This window comes from Primulina tabacum, chromosome 9 (assembly GCF_025594145.1).
Source record: "Primulina tabacum isolate GXHZ01 chromosome 9, ASM2559414v2, whole genome shotgun sequence".
NCBI lineage: Eukaryota > Viridiplantae > Streptophyta > Magnoliopsida > Lamiales > Gesneriaceae > Primulina > Primulina tabacum.
The window spans coordinates 37,845,481-37,867,438 of NC_134558.1; the positions used below are offsets into that span (position 1 = coordinate 37,845,481).

At 34.3% G+C, this 21,958-nt stretch overlaps 2 protein-coding genes across 2 annotated transcripts; both read left to right on the top strand.

Moving 5' to 3' along the window:
* Window positions 1-1,554: 1,554 nt before the first annotated feature.
* Window positions 1,555-4,950, top strand: LOC142556699 (homeobox protein SBH1-like). The gene is given in 6 exon segments (XM_075668180.1): window positions 1,555-1,599; window positions 1,786-2,503; window positions 2,753-2,991; window positions 4,288-4,532; window positions 4,655-4,775; window positions 4,778-4,950. Coding segments are annotated over 5 exon segments (1,020 nt in total). The 5' UTR covers window positions 1,555-1,599; window positions 1,786-2,156; the 3' UTR covers window positions 4,846-4,950.
* A 713-nt stretch (window positions 4,951-5,663) lies between these two features.
* Window positions 5,664-13,407, top strand: LOC142555863 (leucine--tRNA ligase, chloroplastic/mitochondrial-like). The gene is given in 21 exon segments (XM_075666989.1): window positions 5,664-6,086; window positions 6,648-6,768; window positions 6,770-6,793; window positions 6,888-6,944; window positions 7,363-7,482; window positions 7,557-7,661; window positions 7,811-8,034; window positions 8,128-8,194; window positions 8,269-8,423; window positions 8,886-9,150; window positions 9,279-9,473; window positions 9,730-9,809; window positions 10,217-10,279; window positions 10,390-10,471; window positions 10,665-10,742; window positions 10,818-10,919; window positions 11,067-11,239; window positions 11,403-11,580; window positions 11,902-11,979; window positions 12,306-12,437; window positions 12,898-13,407. Coding segments are annotated over 21 exon segments (2,895 nt in total). The 5' UTR covers window positions 5,664-5,730; the 3' UTR covers window positions 13,138-13,407.
* The last annotated feature ends 8,551 nt before the right edge of the window (window positions 13,408-21,958 follow it).

Genomic DNA, 21,958 nt, shown 5'->3' on the forward strand with positions numbered 1-21,958 from the left:
TTGTAAATTATTTAGTGCTCGATGTTTCGGCTGAAAGGAAGGTAGACACAATATTCAACACATGTTTTGCATCTGTAACAAATCAACAGAGCAAATATAAAGTAATAGTCACGTGACTTTTTATCCATGCTAAATAAGTACTTACATTATAAATTTATAATCCAATGTGTATCCAATCCAATGAAATTAAAATTTCCCTAAAAAATATCTAAATTGAGATTTGGATTTGTGGTAGTGGTAATAATAATTCGTGACTCTTAGAGACACATACGAGTTGATAAGATTTGAGATGACTTGAATCTATATACTCACAGGTTTCGTGTGATCGATTATTGTGTGAAACATATTTCTCACAGATATAGGTATGTTATGGAAGTAATGTTTGTTGCCCTTTCTCTCAGATGGCCTGTTCATATATATCTTTTGATTTATCTTCCTGTTTAGGTCAAAAAACTTATTTATCATACAGAAAGTTCAAAACTATCTATAAACCTTTTGAAAATAATAATATTGATGATAAGCGAGTGGAAAAAGAGCTTATATCCGCTCAATACCACAGGAATTGTGATTTCTTGGTCCCGGGAAACCTAATCCTACTTCCTCTTATCCTCTGTCACAACATCTACAAACACTCGAATTACACCTCGATTTGATATTTCATCTCTCCCTTTTTTAACCCCCCCCCCCCATAACATAACATCCACGATAAAGGGAATATTTCCAACAAATATTTGTGATACTTCTGATCCACGTCGTCAATCAAATATTTTTCTATTCAAATATATCATATTTCACGGTCAAATATCACACCAACCAAATATTTATGGTCCAATTGTCTCTTTAATTAATATTTTATTTTCATTTAAATAAAATCATTTCACCAATTTAATTACTTTTATCTATTATTTAGTATTATATTTTTATTGTAATATAAAATTAGAAAGTTTTTTTGTATGTAATATTTTTTTGTGAGAGAAATATGTACGTAGGATGTTGAAAATATGAATTTTAATTTTTAAAAATTTATGTATTTATAGACTAAATTTTGAATATTACCCAACATTCAAAATCCAACGTTCTTAATTGATCAGAGAAAAAAACGTTACGTATATTCCATTCAATTGTCCATTAATATTTCACATAATAATTAAATATAATTAAATAAATAATAAAAAAGTGAAAAAAATAAATAAAAAGAAGCTATTTGGGTCGAGGTCAAGCTCTTCACCTTGGCTTGTGTCGAGCTCTTCACCTCGACCCAGCCCGACCCAAAAAAAAAATCTCGACCAAAAAAAAGAAGCTCGAGCTATCTCGCCAAAAAAAAAAAAACTCCACCCAAAAAACAAGCGCGTCTCAATTACGCTTGTTTCAAAAAATTAAAAAAAAAATTTCAATATCTGATTATAAATTTGTAACCGGATATTGTTGTGGCATACAAATCAATGGTGTGCAATGATGAATATTTAAATGAAAAAGATATTTGGATGATATGACCTGCATAATACTCACGGCTGTGAATGCCCTAACAAAGCTTTGTTTCGCTCTCTACTTTGCCAATGTCAGTGCAAGAAAAAGAGGGAGAGAGGTTTCATTGGGAAGGTAAAAGCTTTGCTCGATAACCCTCTAAAATAATACACCCAATCTTGCCCCTTTGATGAACACATACACTGGTGTCTCTTTATCTCCTGCAAACACAGCGTGCACGATCTGCGAATCTCTCTCCTTTCTCTCTCCATTCATCAGGGAGTTCCTTTCTTTTAACTCATTTTGTTTGTGTCTGTGCAGAGGCAGCAGAAGGCGATTTAATGCTTGTGTGTGTAAATTAAAGAACCGGAAACATACACACTAAAAACCCATTTCCAAAGGATAAAGATAACCTGGGCAGGCTACTTTCTCAGACCCATATCCGAGAGCGAAAGATTTTGAACCCTTCATCGACTGATAACTACTAACTCTACTGCACTCACTACAACTAACACTGTTTGGGATTTTCTATAAAAGGCTGAAAATTGTAGCATAAAAATCGGGAGGAAATTGCGTGAGTACGTTCAAAGAGAGATAAAAGATGATGGCTTATTCGTGTGTGGAACAGGAACGAGTGACGACCTAAATACAATCGTCGTCAAGGGTTTCGTGCAGGAGTAGAGTTAAAAAGAATGATGGAAGGTGGCGGCGGCGGCTCCAGTAGTTTGGTGGCTTTTGGAGAAAATAGCCATGAGCTTGGTCCTATGTTAATTATGCCTCCAACGGTAGACATCAACAATAACATATTTCTTCCTCCCGCTAATCATCAAGGTTTAATTAATCGACACGGCAGTTTAACTGTCGATGTTAGTTCCATGATGCTTGAGGAACATCATAACAACAGGAACATAAGTACAAGTACTGCGTATTATTTAACGGAGAATAATAATGATGCTGGCAGCGGCTACGTGAAGGCGAAGATCATGGCGCATCCTTACTACCACCGCCTCTTGGCCGCCTATATTGACTGTCAAAAGGTATAGATAATTGTTCTTATATTTTACATGGATTTGAACTGGTACAGAATCTTTAAATTTAAAACCTCATTTTGTACCAAGCTTCTTCCTCAATTCAGAAAAAAAAAAACCCGAGTATCAGAACAGCTGTGAGATTTTACTAAATGGGTTTTCTGTTGGTGTTTAATCATCAGAATCGAGATAAAGTGTAACCAGAACCCTTTGTAAGAGAGTGACGAAAATGACAGGATTGAAAAACTGTAGTGTTTTACTGGTACTGATGAAGTGGTGGCGAGACTAGAAGAAGCCTGCGCATCTGCCGCTGCGATGGGGCAACAAGGCACAAGCTGCGTCGGCGAAGATCCCGCGCTCGACCAATTCATGGAGGCTTACTGTGAAATGCTGGCGAAATATGAGCAAGAACTGTCGAAACCCTTCAAGGAAGCTATGCTTTTACTCTCAAGATTTGAGTGCCAGTTCAAATCTCTCTCTCTATCTCCTATGGATTCTGGTGATAAATCAAACCCTTATCTCGCCCTCTCTCTCCCCTCTCGTCCCTTTTTATCTTTTAGTTTTATCGATACTTGTAAGAATTGCATTTATTCTTTGATAGATTTTACTGTTAATATATGGGGGATTACTGCTTCATTTTGTGTTTTATATTATATACAATAAATGCCTGCATGACGTGCATGATTCCTAGGAAATGAAGACTTCAATTTACTATACCTAGATTGTTTTGTTTCCTTCATGTAACGGTTCCATGATCCGTGATTTAATCGCTGTTTTTCTTTCGCCATTTATTAATTATAGACCGACATATGAAGACATCAATTTACTATACCAGGAGTATTTTCCTTTTGTATTCCCAAGCATATAAGCTTGTTTGGATTATATCATTGGAAAAACCAATTATACGAATACATTTTCACGGATCCATCTTGTTGACAGTTTGGTATTTAATAGATTTAAATAATCAAATATCTAATATTCTAGGGAAAATGTTTTTTCATAAATCCGATATCTGCATTTCTTTCTATAACTGACGGCAAGGGACATGTACTTGTATTTGCTGATAAATTAAAAGTTGATCTATGTTTTTTTTTTGAGGGTGCAAATTTATGACGGTCCTCTATCGACCTGCTAAAATCTGCTAGCTGATGAAAGATTGGATCGTCTGCATTTAAACTATCCTTTTGTGCGAACCTTAGAAATTCATGGGAGAATTGTGTACAGTTGTAATTTTCTTGAACCGAAGCCTTTTTATCCTGGCACGGGCTTGCATTCTTGACCCGAAGTACATTTGCTAGTTCACATAGCTGGAAGAAAGAGGATATATCTGCATACGAGTGGGAGATAATGTATTTATCATGGTCTTCATTAATTGGATACAGCAGGAAACATTTTTTCAGGCACAAGCCTGCTGCGTATGCTGTCTATATTAATTTGACAATGTTAACGATTTTATTGTTTCTACTTGACTGCTCATCGAAGGACAACTTTATATTTATATTGTTAAGAACATGTGTAGCCTTGAAAGATATACCTGAGAAATAACACTTCAACTATTGACTGGTGTATATAATCAAGAGCTTCTGGCTATCTTTGGATTTTAATTTCTTGAAAACATTTTACTTTGATTTCAATATAAGGTTTCCAAAGATCATATATGCTGAAATTTGTCCCGATATATCTATGATTTGATGGGGTCAAGAATTGAGAAAAAAATCGTGATGGTTCTGAATACTTGAAATTCAAGTGATCAGCAGGTTATTGATTGTTACTTTGACTCGGTAATTCTCTGCAGCTTGTGGGGAAGCAATGGATAGAAATGGTTCGTCAGAGGAAGACGTGGATGTGAACACCAGCACAATTGACCCTCAAGCAGAAGATCATGAACTGAAAGGTCAATTGTTGCGGAAATACAGTGGATACTTGGGGAGCCTGAAGCAAGAATTCATGAAGAAAAGAAAGAAAGGAAAGCTGCCTAAAGAAGCCCGGCAACAGTTACTCGACTGGTGGAGCAAGCATTACAAATGGCCATATCCATCAGTATGTATCTATATTCTGTAATCATGTTGGTCAATACCCTGATCTCTAAAAAAATTCGAAAAGTTTGATAATCACGACCATTTTAAATCATATAGCAACATTCTTGTTCTGTGTGCTACCAGGAAGCCCAGAAGCTGGCGCTTACTGAATCGACCGGCCTGGATCAAAAGCAGATAAACAACTGGTTTATTAACCAAAGGAAGCGACACTGGAAACCCTCCGAAGACATGCTGTTCGTCGTAATCCACACTTTTACATGGACAATGTTTTGGGCAATCCCTTTCCGATGGACATGTCGTCTACGTTTCTCTGAGAATTGCTACAGGTCGGAGACGAATTTATATATTGCAAGTATGGTAAACAAAGAACCTTTGTATTTAGTGAATGTAATTTTTGTGGTATATAAAATTGTATGCCCGTGGCTATTATCTATTAGTGTTTGGCTTGGACACGGCTATTATTTTGTCTTGTTCCGGTAATGTGCAAGTGTAACTGGTTATTGATAAATTTTCGATGGTTAATATTTTAAAAAAATGATTATGAATTTTTTATTTATAAAGTTTTACCAATTTGTAATTAAAAAGTCCATGATTATTTTTTAGAAACAGTTGCAAACACTATCTAATGAAATGACCTTTAATAATTAGAAAATATGGGCCATCCATCAATGTCCCTAATTTAATTTCAATGGAGAAAATTTCTTCCATTTAATTTTTAAAAGATCCAAAATTTAAGTATGAATTATATATAATTCTTTTATTCACAAAATTTTATGATTATAAAAAATTGGCAGTTCCTTAAACTATAATTTCTTGTTTTTAATTATAAAAGAAAATGAATATAATTACATCATAGTACTATTATTATTACATTGAATTTGGGCCCATACTCCTGGATCACGTTACATTATAACAAGTCCGATAGAACATCCAAGTGAAGCTGGCCTGACTCTTCGGGGCAGTAGGGTGCTGAGTTCGCTATGTGGCTGGCAGATGGTGTACTGGTTTATCCGGACCCCGACATTTTTGATGGCCTGCTTAGATTTAATAAAGTATGGGGGTCCAATGAGGCCCGATTAAACTGGCCCAATCAATTTACGGCCCAGCTAAACTCTATAAATATCCGTTTTTCTTCTTCTTCTTCTTGAACCGCACACTCCCAATCCTCATTTCTCACAGCTCCCTGGAGACCTCGACAAATGCTCATACAGATACAGCCGTCTCCGTGGATTCAGTTCTTGGCACCGCCACCTTTGGATTCTCACCTACGCCGCAGACAATTACATCTGCAGTACCGCCGTTATTGTATAGCATCTTGCAGACTCCGAACATCCCATTGCGTTGGTAATGGTACAAGTATTAATGGGCTAGTACAAGAAGAAGTTGAGGAAACTAATACCGAGAAAGAGAATGAATCGAGAAGAGCATACCCTTTTCAAGAAATAGAGGCTAACTGGCAGCGATACTGGGAGGAGAACAAGACTTTTCGGACGCCTGATGAGATTGATACCTCCAAGCCTAAATTTTATGTACTCGACATGTTCCCTTATCCGAGGTCAATGTCTTTCACTTTGTGGGATTTTCTGTTTTGTGTAGTTTCGGAAATTTCACGAGCTTTATTTGTTTCCTAGTTTCTTTTGTTATGTTTCATATTATTATTTTCTTCTCTTCTTCAAGCGTGGAAATGGGTAAATTTACAAATCATGAAGAGTTTCTTGGGTATGAAGGCTTGTTAATTAATGACACTTGGGGTTCATTGAGCGAAAGAGAAGTGACTGGAGAATTCGAAAGGAAAGGGAAAGCAATCAGAGAATTTGAAATTATAAATTTGGCAAATAAAGTGGAAGAACAAGCGACTTTTTAAGGAGATTTTTTCCTGTCAACATCCCTTCGGTTCACTTCCAATATACCTGCCCAATCGAACAATCCCATGGATTATTTATTAAAGTTCTCGGTGACGTTTTTAACTTCATCGCCATTATAACATAAGACAGGTTGCTAACGAAGTTACACCATTAATATTGTTACTCTATAAATGCTTCAAGGACAGTTTCTTTTCATCCTCATCTTGCTCACATATTTGGTGCTTTCATTTAAAATTTCACCATTTTTTCAGTGGGGCTGGTTTACATGTTGGCCACCCTCTTGGATACACCGCTACTGATATCCTTGCAAGACTTAAACGGATGCAGGGTTTCAATGTGTTGCATCCAATGGGTTGGGATGCATTTGGTTTACCCTGCTGAGCAATATGCCATAGAGGTATTTTTTTCATCCTGAACATACTTTCTTAGTCAGTTCTCTGCTATTAAATTATATCCTTTCCTTTTTAATATTTTAAATGCACTCTTGACAGACTGGGGCACATCCAAAATTCACGACAATGAAAAATATTGACCGATTCCGCTCCCAGGTTACTACCATTATATATGATTTATGAAACTTGGTGTGGTGTGGTGCATATTCTCCGAGGCCTTTAATGTGTGCTGTGTTTCTAATCATGCAAACGTGAGTGATTCATGTTGCTTAATGTCAGTTTATCTTGTTTGCTAAGCTAGTGGAGAAAGACTGGAATATCTTGTCTTGTAGTGTTTTTTTTGTCGATTCAAGTGGTAATGCAGTAATTTCTGAGATTCTTTATGGTATTGACTGACCTAGAGAGCAGTGATACAATCCATATACTCCATGCCGGTTGCAGCTCTCATGTAAAACTGATTTTATATTCAGACTTCGAATGATTTGAAATCAACATTTTCATATTAAAAAAATAGGTATAGCGACAAGACTAGAGGAGTAAATATTTCATTACTGACACTTGTCTTTATTTCCAGCTCAAATTGTTAGGCTTCTCATATGACTGGGATCGAGAAATTTGCACCACAGAGCCTGAGTATTATAAATGGACACAGTGGATATTTTTGCAGCTTTTGAAGAGAGGATTGGCATATCAGGTATCAACCTTGTCACATATTTTGAGATCATCTCGTGCAAGATATGTGGTTCTTATGTTAAACATGTTGTGTAGGCTGAAGTTCCTGTCAACTGGTGCCCTGCACTTGGCACTGTACTGGCAAATGAAGAAGTGGTGGATGGTGTAAGTGAGCGTGGGGGCCACCCTGTAATAAGAAAAGTATGTTTTTTTTTTTCTTTTCAATTTTCAATTTTATTCTATAATTATGCTGTGTTCTCTTGCAGCATTCTACATTAAACGTTCGCTATTTTCTTATTTTCATTTGTTGGATGATTTTATGATTTTACAGTTTGTTTATTACCAAGCAGCCAATGCGGCAATGGATGCTGAAGATTACTGCATATGCTGATCGCCTTCTTGAAGATTTAGATGATCTTGACTGGCCAGAAAGTGTTAAGGAAATGCAGAAGAACTGGATTGGCAGATCAGAAGGAGCAGAGCTACAATTTCATGTCCTTGACGATGATGGACCGGAAAGAGATCTTAAAATCACTGTTTATACAACGAGGCCTGACACGATCTTTGGGGCGACGTACATCCTCTAATCCACCCTCTAATCCACGTCATTTCAAAAGTTTCTTTTGTGACTTACTATGTTTCTAATTACATTTGTCTTACATTGAAGCTACTTAGTCCTTGCACCAGAACACGAGCTATTGTCGTCCATTGTATCCAATGCCAAAAGCCAAGATGTAAGCCTTTCATTTTTTATTTTCTAGGCTAGTTCAATGTTGGAATTTCAAAAAACTAATAATCTTGAGAACAGGTAGAAGAATACATCGAAATGGCTTCTAGAAAGAGTGATCTCGAAAGGACTGAGCTCCAAAAGGAAAAGACCGGGGTCTTCACTGGTTGCTATGCAATAAATCCAGTTAATGATGAGGCTATTCCAATTTGGGTTGCTGATTATGTTTTGGGAAGGTATGATGATGATTTCCTAATTTCTGTAAGTTTTCAAATATATCCACACGGTCTCTGAAATCTTAAGTGCTCAAGTGACATGTACTGTTTAATTTTTTGCAATCCTCGATGAGAATCTGCTTTCGTCATCAAGCAGCAAGGAGTTGGAGAAGTCTTTCTAGTAAATTAAATCTGTGTTTTTGAAATTGCCTCTATTGAAATTTACTATACATATAGAGTCCATAGATAATATGTATCGTTATTAAAAAAAGATAACATGTATTGTAATTACCACCAAAACTATATAAGTTAATTTCAGTTTGTTATTGTTTAAGATAATTCTTTAGGAAATTATCAAATAATTTTGCAAAAAAAAAAATACACTGTCTGAAAAGATATAATTTTTTACAGGCACATGATCTGTGCATGTGCTTTATTAACCAGTTCATTAATTTTGTGATGATATGCAAATCTTTGGAGCAGCTATGGGACAGGAGCAATAATGGCTGTACCTGCGCATGATGCACGTGACCGAGAGTTTTCTTTGAAGTACAAGCTTCCAATATATGAGGTAGTGACACCGGGTAACTGCAGTTTCAGTTACTTGAACAACGCTTACACTGGTGAAGGTACTATCGTAAATTCATCGAGTTCAAGATCAGGGCTCAACATTAATGGTCTAAATAGCAAAGATGCTGCTTCTAGAGTCATTGAGTGGCTTGAAATTACTGGAAATGGGATGAAAAAGGTTAGTCTGTTTTCTTTATATTGTAGGACTCTTGTTTGGTGATGTCTCCTTTTTCGTAGTTTATATAATTCATTTCTTTTTGTCCAGTAAACAAAATCCACGCTTTTAACAAATTTATGTGCCTTTAGGTTAACTATAAGTTAAGGGACTGGCTTTTTGCCAGGCAACGTTATTGGGGAGAGCCTATCCCAGTCATTTTTCCAGACGATACAGGTGAAGTCAAACCTATATCCGAAGCTGAGCTACCTCTTACCCTTCCCGAGTTGGATGATTTTACTCCTACTGGAACAGGGGAACCACCACTCACAAAGGCTCTCTCTTGGGTATGCTATATTTTTCTATGACTTTGTGCTAATCAAGTTTGTGGGCAGAACAATTCATATGCTCACTATTTGGTTACTAATTTTGTTTTGTGATTAAGATCACTTGCAACATGACTACCTATGAATTTGAGTTTTCTTATTTCAGTCAACTCCTACTATTTAAACAAAAATTCCGTCACCATGCTCTGTAACTTCCTTTCCCCTTCGTTTTTTCATTATGAAGTAATTGCCTGTGCCTGGATGTAACCTTTGTCAGGTAAAAACAATTGATTCTACCTCTGGCAGGCCTGCTCGACGAGAAACAAATACAATGCCGCAGTGGGCGGGCTCTTGCTGGTATCTCTCTCTGGGTCCTTTTTTAAACGATGTAAAAAGTACTACCAATAATCAATGAATCTGTCATGGACAGTTTGCTGCATTCTAGAGGGTCGGGAAAGACAATTAAGTGCAAAATACAAAAAGTCTAAAGCCTCTTTTATTAAAAGTTTACACTAGGATGGTCCTTCCGAGTGAGAGTAGCTTGCTTGGGCAAGAGGACAATTATACTCTGGGATATTTTTCTTGCTCCAGGGGCCATTATCCTTGAGAGGGTTGATCGTTATCTTGTAAAAAATTTGATTTTCTAATCAAGTTGTATCTTTACTGTGTTATTCTGCTATTAATCTTTTGTCATTCAGTTCTTAATATGAGAGTCTGGCTCTGTGTTCCTATCAGAATCTTTATTATTATTTTTTGATGTCCAGGTACTATCTGAGATTTATGGATCCTTCTAATTCTCTGGCATTGGTTGACAAGGAAAAAGAAAAGTAAATTTAACCTCTTGTATTATTCTTCTTCGAAGATTTACATTGGGTAGCTTTTTTTGCATTTGATGCTAGGATCAATTGTGCAAGTCATAGAATCTATTCACATGCAGGTATTGGAGCCCTGTTGATGTGTATGTTGGTGGTGCTGAGCATGCCGTTCTTCATTTGCTTTATGCTAGATTTTGGCACAAGGTTTGTGTTTGAAATTAGGCTCTATTCATATGTACTGGTTCTTGTTACTTGTTGTTTTGTTTCTCTGTGAATTGTATGTCAAATTTACTTTGTTATTTTTTTTTGAAGATACTTTAGGTTCTTTTTTAGTATTGTTTTGGTTCTTTTTTTTGGTATTGTTTTTGTGACATAATGTGGAGTACTTTTGCCACAGGTTCTCTTTGATATCGGTGTTGTGTCAACAAAGGAACCTTTTAAATGCGTCATAAACCAGGGAATAATACTCGGTGAAGTGAGTTTAGGTTGCTAAATCCTGAATGATGCATAATTGTTCTCCAATACAAAATTTTATTGGCTTGAATTGCAGGTGCAATATCTGGCATTTAAGGATCCTGATGGGAATTTGGTGTCTGCAGACTTGGTCGACCCAATGGGTAAATTCAGTCAAGAAAGCATAACTGAGGACCAGGCATGCCCTCATGGGATTTCATATTTGTCAGATATCTCCTTATATTTCATCTCATTGTGTTCCAAGATTGAAGTTTGTACATTGTTAAAGTTTTAATGACGGGATGGGATTCATCATTCGGTGAAGTTTTCATATTTTCCGATACAGATAATAAAGTCTGGTGATTCTTTTGTGCTTAAAGGCAATCCTGGTATCCGCTTAATTGCCCGTGCTTGCAAGATGAGTAAAAGTAGGGGAAATGTCATTAATCCTGATGATGTCGTTTCTGAGTATGGTGCAGATTCTCTTCGATTATATGAAATGTTCATGGGTCCATTTAGGTATGTGTTTTTTTTCCTTTGTAATATCTTGTTTTTAACGAAATATTAACTTCTGACCCCTTATAATCTTTTGTATTTGTGTTTTTTTTCCTTTGTAATATCTTGTTTTTAACGAAATATTAACTTCTGACCCTCTTATAACCTTTCGTATTTGTACTTCCAGAGACTCGAAAACATGGAGTACTAGTGGTATCGAAGGTGTTCACCGTTTCCTGGCCAGAGTGTGGAGATTGATTGTTGGTTCTCCATCCCCCGATGGTAAATTCAGAGATGGAACAGTTGATTTAGATGGGGAACCTACTGTTGAACAACTTAGTGTTCTTCATAGATGTATCAGTAAGGTAATCCAGATTATTTAGCTTCTTTTTTCTATCGATATTCACCTCTTAAATTCGTATTCTGTGATGCCGCCAAAAAAACAGATGTGCGGTAGAAGTGTTTGATAAGTTGATATATATTCTGCGATTAACTTTCAGGAATAATGAAAATTTAACATACGCACTGCCGACCTCAAATGAGCTTGAAAGTACCAATCTTGTTTAATTATTAAATTTCTGATTTATTAGTGGAAATTTGCATTTTCATTTCGGAATTATCAATTTTTTTTTGAGTTGTGAATTATTTATGATTTTAATCCAACGGTGTGTGTTTTGTTGCGAAAGGTAACTGAAGAAATTGAAGGAACGCGGTTCAATACTGGAATTTCTGCTATGATGGAATTCACAAATGCGGCATATAAGGTCTCCCTCGACCCCCACTACACACAAATGTTGTTCTCAATCTTGGTTTTATTTAATTTTAGTTATTTTGATTTCTCTTATTGGAAGTCATCTATACCTGTGAGTTTGGCTCTTATGGATTGAGTGCATAAAGGAACTGAAGTTTTTCCGTAGAAAAATGAGGAAACCGGCCTTGGTTTCTTTATGGATTTTAGTGGGTGGAAATATGGGATTGAAAATGCGTCCAACTTTACTCAAATATTATCCTTTTGAGCTAGTACAGCTAAATTGATGGTCACTGTAAATTGGTCAAGAATTTTTACACAGTTTTGTTTTTGTTGTTTTAGTGGGAGAAACTACCAAGATCCATTGTCGAAGATTTTGTTTTGTTGCTTTCACCCTATGCACCACACATTGCTGAGGAGCTGTGGTCCCGTCTTGGACACTCAACTTCACTGGCTTACAAGCCTTTCCCCAAGGTATTAATTGTGGTGACAGGTTTCTTTATGGCAGTGATTTCAACGTGCTAAGTTCCCGAGCTAAGATTTCATCCCATCGTGCTTCAATTATTTTTCCTTTTGAATATTTGGACTCGGGCCAACCAGAAGCTTTGATTCGTTTAGTTCCATGTTGCTGTGAGTTAATTTGTTTTCCGTTTGAATCTTGCTAGAGGTTCATCACGGAGCCACTTTACCAGATTGATAGTGCTCTCTTTCTTGCAACTACTTTCTACCTATTTTTCTTGTTCGCGAATTTGAAAGTTCATTCCATCAAATAAGTTAATTTGCTGAGGTGATTAAAGTATCAGTTTATCGCTTGGCTTGAGTGCTTGACCTGTTTTGCATTAAATTAATAAAGTTAGGAATATTTATGCTGTTAAAGTAGCGATGACATAACTGTATCTTCATATCCGTGATCAACACTTCGTAATAATGGCAGGTGAATGCTGCTTTCTTGAAGGAGTCGACTGTGGTGCTACCTGTACAGATAAATGGTAAGACCAGAGGAACCATAGAGGTTGAAGAAACTTGCAAAGAAGAAGATGCCTTTAAACTTGCTTCATTGGATTCAAAACTGTCCAAGTTTCTGTCTGGGAAAACGATCAAAAAGAGAATCTATGTTCCCAAGAAGATTTTGAACGTTATTTTGGCTCCAGAAGGCTCCAAGGTGGCTCGATAATCGTCAATTATGGAGATGCTGCCTGCTGTAGATTATCAGCCGTGCGTAGAGACACTCAGACAGTTTGCGATCAATCAATATTCGTTAGATATTTCTGTCCGTTAATATTTGATGTTGTATGTTAATTTTGATCTCTACCATTGTGTCTAAAGCCTAGAGGTGTCAGCAAGCTGAATAATTATAATTTGATTCCAATATTTATCTCAGGTTCAACTCATCGCTCTTGTAACTTCAAATTTTTGATATTACTGAAATGATTGTTTGCACTAATTTGTTTCCATAAATGACATGCGAGGGCAAATCAAACTTTTCATGAGTTCGAAACTCAGAAAATGTGAATTCACTCAAGTTGGACCAAATTAATAATAGCAACATGCAGACGCTGGAAACTATGAGCATGGTGGCCATGTTATGCATGTCTTAGGATGAAGATGCAACATCAAGTTAGCCCTGCAAATTGGACATGTAAATTTGCATCTATCCATCCATTCCTCAATGCATTCCACGTGAAACAAGTGCCCACAATTTGGCAATCTGTTCACCAAATCTTCGCCCTCGAAATCCATCAAACAAATCGAGCATGTATCTTCACCTCCTCCGTCCTCATCGCGCAAGACCACCAAATCGCGAATTCTCGAAACCGGAAGATCCAGCTCGCACTGGAAACTGGTGCTCTCCGGGTATTGGTGTGGATGCAAAATGAAGGATAGCAATCTTGAAAAAGCCTGTGCGATGTGGAGAAATGGGACGTACATGCAAGTGTAGAGGATCAATGCAAGTGTTGAAATGGGGGTTTCTGCATAGAGACAGATCATGCTTCCTTGCGTACGTGAATGTGCAGCAGTGTTTCTATTGTCGGGAGTTTTAGTTTTGAGAAGATAGGCGATGACGGGTGAAGAGTTTATATAATGCACGAGGAAAGTCAACTGCTGTTTCTTGAAGTTTTAAAGTATCTTCCGATTATACAAACAAAATCTTCATATCATATCTTGGTGGTTTAAATACAATCTTTTTTATTGTCTTCCCAATTCAAGATACGTTTTTTCAAAATTTGTTTTATAATAGTAGATAATGTATTACATATCTTTAGTAAACCCAATTTTGATCATTCAGATTTTGGTTTGCTAATTTTTCTTAACCATTACGAATATATATGTACTAATAATATCAATGGTTTCATAATCAATTTGATTTCTTTGGAACTTGAAACTAGCTGTGTAGGTCCATAGGTAGACTAGAATCCATCAATATTTAAAAATATGAAATAGGTAACCAAAGCGAAGCATTTCTCGGCAGGGTTCCTACCTTAACCAATAATGAAAGCAATCAAGGGTTTGTTTATGTGTTTTCGAGTGAATCTCGTACTTTGATTTTGATTACGAATATTGTGGACGTCATTGTTCTACGTACAGTTCGATTGGTAGTGGCGAATCACAGATCATAATGGACTGTGCCCCTACCATGTAATAATAATATCTCATTGGTTTAACCACCACGTGACCTAACACGATTTGCGGAGCCGCTCAAATGATTTGAAATCATATGGATTCTGTCCGGATATTATATTATAATTAAATGGCCTCTGTCAACTTTACAACGCATTTGGAACACAAAAATTTGTATAAGATCATCTTACGAGTCGTATTTTGTAAGATAAATCTCTTATTTGTATCATTCATAAAAAATTATTGTTTTTTATTATGAATATCGGTAGAGTTGACCCATCTAACAGATAAAGATTTGTGAGACTGTCTCACAAGATACATACTTCATTTGAAATATAAAATAAAAACATTGATAAAACTTGGAAATATGTTAGTAGCTAGGTGCATCTTCAAGTAATTTTATTTCCAAAAAAGACTAATGTATCATTTGATTATTATTATTATTATTATTAGTTGAGGATAAAACTAGTTAGGTAAATCATCGGACTAATGTAGTAAAATTCAAAATATATTGAGCAAATATTGTGTGATAGGATTGTTTGATATAATATTGGTAGATAATCGAATACATTCCTATCAGTTAAACGCTTACATACTTTATCAATTCGAACATATACGAGAGACATCATTTCAATATTATTGAAAATATTCTTTCTTGCTCCGCAACTAAATTTGTATTGCTTTCTGACAATTCCACATTTTTTTTAGAGTCTAAGAGGCCCCATTTCACTTTCGGTTTATCTAGCCTCTTACTACAAATGGAGGCCCATAGATCCCAACATGGACATGGAAGCCCGTCTATAATTAGGCCAGCATGTTACCACAATTTTTACCTTTTACAATAATCTACTGTCTTTTGTTAACAAATTTACAATTTGAAATCTATGTACAATTTTTTTTTTAAAAAAAATTGTAATACAAAATTTGATTACTCGAGTAGTCTTCAATGAGATGTTAATCCAAAATATGGAACTGAATTGAAAATTGAATAGTCAGCGGAAGTAACAAAAATAAAAACAAGCCACTTAAGATATGATATTCACAATTTAACCGTCTATCTTTCTTACTTATCAAATATTTTAAAAAGAATTATAAGTATCAGATTTCACTTTAACATTACATCCACTCACTTTCATATTCCTAGTAGTTAAAAAGTAACAAGTAAAATATATATTAATTTGATTAACTTATGGGGTAACGATTTGATTCTTGTTGGAGATCAAACCCTAAATGGACGAACGACCGCCCGCCCTTAGCCGGCTCTGTGCGGTTGGACTCAGGAGTGGCGCAGTTGGTGGAAAGGGTGGTGCCATTTATGTGGTGACAGATGCATCGGATGATCCTGTGAATCCCAAACAAGGAACCCATACGAGTTGATGGTGAATAGTTTATAAAACAATTGATGCTAGAGGAGCTAGGGTCGAGATATCCAATATGGTCCTTGCACTACCACAATGAACATGAAATTAAACATGTTACTATTCATGGGGTTTTGCTGCATGATTGCAAACCGGTCCACCCGGTACGTTCAGGAGTTCGTGGAATCAAGCAAGAGGGGCGAGGGCGAGGGCGAGGGGATCACTATTCACTGGTCGACGGATTTGTGGATAGATCATTGTTATATTGTTCTTGCGGACACTGATGGTTTCCTTGACGTTACACATGCATCTCAGTTACTCGATCTACATTGATAAGGTATATTTGCATAATTCCTGTTTTTGATATTGTCATTTTGCACCTTAATTACTTATATAGATATTCTCCCATGCATACTTCGATTATTAAGCTCCATAAAAATTATGGTATTCGAAATTTTGAAATATTTTTAGAATTAATAATTTCAAGTGTGCCATTCGGACACAGTGATGACAATACAGGTGACCAAGTAGGGATGGCAATTTCCTCCGAACCCGTTGGAGGATCCGATACCCGACCCAAATAGAAGAGGGTATGGAGGGATTTTTAGACCCGATTAAATAATTGGGTAATCCAGGTATGGGGATTTTCGGGTTCGGGTATGGAGGCGGGTTTGATATAATCCGACCCACACCCGACCCGAATACTCGTTTAAATTAATATATATAAATATATATAGATATATATGTATGTATATATGTATATATATAGTAATTATATTTATTTATATTAAAGATTCATCTTCTCAAATCCAAGTAAATCGGTACCTTTTCTATTCTTCTCCCTTTCACTTTCACTTTTACGTTTCAAGATTTTACCACTCTTTTATTTTGCATTCAATTTCTCATCGTTTATTCCATGTTTGACTTCAAAAATTGAAAAATACTTTATTTCTTGATTATGGTTCATTGTATTCCTTTTTTGTTTGCATATTTCCCAATTCATTTTAGGGTTTTTTTAACCAATTAATTTTGAGAGTTTGGAATGTACGTGACTTTGTTTTTTTATTGGTTTTGGTTTTGGTTTTGGTTTTTTTTTTTTTCTAACTTGGGCTATTTTAATGTTTTGTTATTTTTTCTACAAAGTTTATTTTGCAAATTTTTATCATTAATAATTTTTCTTATTTTTCATTTAAATAATTTTTTAAATATTCATAACTTCATTGAAACAATTTAAATTTGAAAAAATTCAATTGTATATGATAATATGATATTTGGGTAGGGTATGGGTATCCGATAATCCGATGGGTATGGGGATGGTGATGAAATTCAATACCCGATGGGTATGGGATGGGTATGTGGATGAATTTAATAAATGGGTATGGGGATGGATGTATGAAATCCGACTCATACCCTACCCATTGCCATCCCTATGACCAAGTTATGAAAGCGACTATGGCTTTTAACCACTCGTCTCGTCCTTCCAAATGCAACCTATATGATTCGATTTTCATATGTAAAATGAGTAGAGACATATATCTAAAGCATTATTTAATATATCACATGATTTATCTGAAAATTGTTAATTTTTTATTTAAATATATAGAATACAAGTAAAATATTATCAAAAAAAAATTTATTCACATGAAAAAACTGGATTACATCAAATGAAATTTGAGTTGATAATTATTTCTTTCTCATTGTTTTGCTGGAAGAAATCCAATGGATCCTGAAAGTCGATACAATTTCCCTGTATTTGATCTCTGCTGTGGGGTAAGCACAACGTATAGATTTAAATCCAATTTCTTTCTAGCGTGTGAATCGTATCTTTTTCAGTTAACTCGGACTCCGGAAGGAGAAATTTAGGACTGATTATTTATTATCTGTATTTGTATGCTTCATCAAAACATATAAATGGGTTATATTTGAATTTCAAGCGTAATTTAATCATATTTAAAGTTTAAAATTGAAGACGATTTTTTTTTTTAAAAAAAAAGAAACACGAGGAATTATAACATTTCAATATTCTAAGTTAATTAGGGCCAATGGAGAATGATGTATATTAGTGGTACTTAATGAAAAGTGACGAATATATTAAAATTTATCATATATATTTTTCTAGAAAAATTCAAAAGACAAAATGAAATTATTTAAAAGAAGATTGTGCTCATTACCTCATAATCCTTTTGTCTTTCTAGGCAGTCAATCTCCTTTGGCATTTATTGAGAAGAATGACTCTCTAGCTAATTAACTGATATTAGTCGTCGCAGCGTACAATTAAATATTTTTCAAGAATTATTTTAAGGTGGTGTTCTATTTTTCAAAGTAAATGGGTCGAAGCATTAAAAACCAAATATTTAATTACTGTATAAAAATATTTTGCTCGAAAACATATTTGATGAATGTTTTCCACACTAACCTCACCCATTAATATTTATAAAATAATTTTGTATTTTTAAGTAAAAGATGCCCAAAAAAAATAGTAAATATGATTCACCACAATATACATTTGTATCATTTAAAAAAAAAATCAACATTTAATGTTGTCACGACGTTGATTTTTAAAATTTAAATTCAATAAAAAAAACATATTCGAAATAATCATTTGAAAAAAAAAAAATCTATTTATGAAAACTTAATTATATACAATATCATTATTGTCGTTGAAAAACGCGTCTCTCGATTTCGAAAGTTAGTGCATCTCAATTTCAACTCAAGAAACCTCTTGAAGGTGACTCCACGCAAATCCCTTAGGCAATAAATTTTTTATATGATATTATATCGTCTCAATTATATAAATCATATTTTCTTTTTTGTTTGTCTCAAATGTACGTATATGATCATATCATACTTAGCAATATAATTTGTATTCTTTTTATAATATAATTTTATTAATTAAATATTGAATAATGTGTATTCATTTTTGAATGAATAGTTTTGGTATAAAAATGATATTTTTTTATAAATTGGTTCGAGCCATGATGACCGTCCAGAGGGCACTGAAATGATTCAAGAAAGCTTATATAGTTTTTTTTTTTCCCGTGATTTGGACTTTGTATATTAAAAATATTTTGTAATTTTCATATTTCAATAATGCAAATTTGATTTACCAATTAAAAAAAGTAGATTCTTTATTTTTCATTGATATTTTCCACAATTGACGTCCGATCACCAATCTACGCCATGGAAATCTCAGTCAACTCTCCGTTTTGTCTTCGTTAACAACATTTTTGTTCTTTCTTTACTTTGGATTGAAAATGGCGCCGTTTTGTTGACTTTATTCCTTTGGATTTGCTTTCATCAACTAATTTGAACAGACAAACACGGTTGTTTTCTACTAAATTATTATTTTTTATTATATTTCGTATTATGTTTTTGTGAATTATTTATTAAACACGTACATAATTAGCACTGCAAATAATAATAATAATAATAATAATAATAATAATAATAATAATAATAATAATAATAATAATAAATACATACGTATATATCCGAAATTAATAAATACTTAATTTGTTGTGCGCATCAGGCTTCAAAAATAGCGGCCATAAACAACTTTAAAACTATCTCAATAAATAAAAGAAAAGCATTCTACTGTAGACAAATTAATTTCAGGTCAAATTGGATAATTATTTAACATGTTAAAAATATATTTTAGCACAATAATTTGACTTCTGTGTCATTTTAGTTCCTCTTTTTCGCCTTGATCCTGCTGATATGGTGCTGACGAACGCATTAGCAACATCTAGCTAGCATCGTATCAACATTTTCGGTATCATTTCAACTAATTAATCTTATTATTGGACAATCAAAATCAATTTTTTTTATATAGCACAGAGATATTAAATTTCATTAAATGTATTTAGATTTGACCTACTTTAATAATTAGTTAAATATAATCAACAGCTAGCTATAAACTAAAGTATATAATTACTTAATATAAAATCCCTTTATTTCAGATCTACCTTATAATAAGCAACATTTTCGTCGGTGGTGTGACGTAGCTCGGCAAGATATCCATTATTTGCAATACCACCCAAAGGAAGATTTATGACTCCTTAGATAATGAAGAAATTGCCTATGAGTGCCACGGACCTCTTGGCTTCATCAGTGACTTAGTATCTTAATTTAGGACATATCTCGAATTCAAGACTCATAGACACCAAATTTTCGGTATACCAAAATGACTTGTATCGAAAAATTCAAAATTTATCGAAATTTCTAGTATGGTAACAGTGTATAACATTTAGATATAATCGGTATGCTAATTATATATATAAAAAATAGAGATGATATATAGCATAGATAGGGATATATGATATGTTCTCAAAATTTATGAGACGATCTATTAATTTCGTCACCTTTTATATATATATATATATATATATATATATATATATATATTGTTTTACAACATTGATTTAGTGAAATGATTAATTTTGTGAAAGCGTCTGTTTCTTAACCATCAAACGCAATTAAATATTAGATTACAAGAAGAGAGGCAGCGTGCGAATGAATCTGGATCTTTACTTTAATGACAAAAATTTGTGTGAGACGGTATCACGTTTCGTATTTTGTGAGACATATCTCTTATTTGAGTCATCCATGAAAAAGTATTACTTTTTATGCTAAGAATATTATTTTTTATTGTGAATATCGGTAGAGTTGACTCATCTCACATATAAAGATTCGTGAGACCGTCTCACAAGAGACTGACATATTCTACTTTAATTTGGTTTACTTGGAGGTTGGAAAATACGTTAGTTTATTTTTTTGTCCCGGAAAAACATTAATGACTATTGTGATAATGATACGAGTTATGACTTATGACTTTGGACTAAGTTTGAAAACTTTTTATATTCCAAATTTTATTTTTAATTGACAATTTATTTTAAAGAATTTAATGCATGTATGTCACCGTGTACAAAAACTGAGACAGTTTTAAAGATAAATTTAATTACGATTCTCATATTCAAGATACGAAAAATATTATTTTTTACTGTAGTTATAAATATGGTCGATCTGTTTTATGGATATAGATTCGCAAAACAGTTTGTTCTTATAAAATTCATGGAAAAGTTATCAAATTAAAAAATTATGTTTCATTTGTCAATTTATTTTAATTTTGAATATAATAATTAAATAAATACAGCCAAACGCAAAACGCAAGGGACTCGCAAGAATCATATAATATATATATATATATATATATATATATATATATATGTTATTTATTATTAAAAATAAAGACCAAGAAATTAAATTAGAAATCTTTCAGCTTATATTCGTTAAACTACGGTCTCTAAAGTCCAAGACTTGGCAGTCTACAGACGCATGCAGTCCCGTGCATGCATGGCTTCCCCCTAATCTGAAATCCTTTCCTACCTACCTACCCCGATGCGTACCCCCACCTAGCTATATAGTTTCCGATACTCAAATAAAACTATAAAAGAAAATACAAAAAAGTTGTTTTGCAACTTTAAAAAGTTTTGGAATTTTTATACAACAAATTAAATTAATTTATTCGATACATCTGATCATAATAATATTGAACTCAAAGTTATGAATTCTTGATCAATTAAGTTTCTTCTAGATCAAGCAAGTATTGATACCAAAATTTCTGGCCAAAACGCGTAAAATAATACCATATATATAACGTTTAATCAGTTTGAAACATTCTACGTATTCAGACCAGAGAAATCGTGGGTTGGGTCAGTAAGCTGCACCAGATCTGACCGTCAAATTGGTTGACTTTGCCCCACCTTTTGTTTTCGATCACGTGGAACGCGCCGCATAGCTTGGGCCTGTGCATTTTTATAAAGCTCCTCCGTGGCTGAGTCAATTTCGGTTTTGACTAAAATGGCCCCCCCTTCCACTCGCTTATTTGATCTTTCTTCCCCCAAGTCTAACATGCGGGCCTTGCTAGCTGCTATATTCCATTAAGATTTAAAATTGAGTTTGGACTAATACATACTTGGATGTGTATGCATATATTATATCGTCGTTGAATCAACGTAT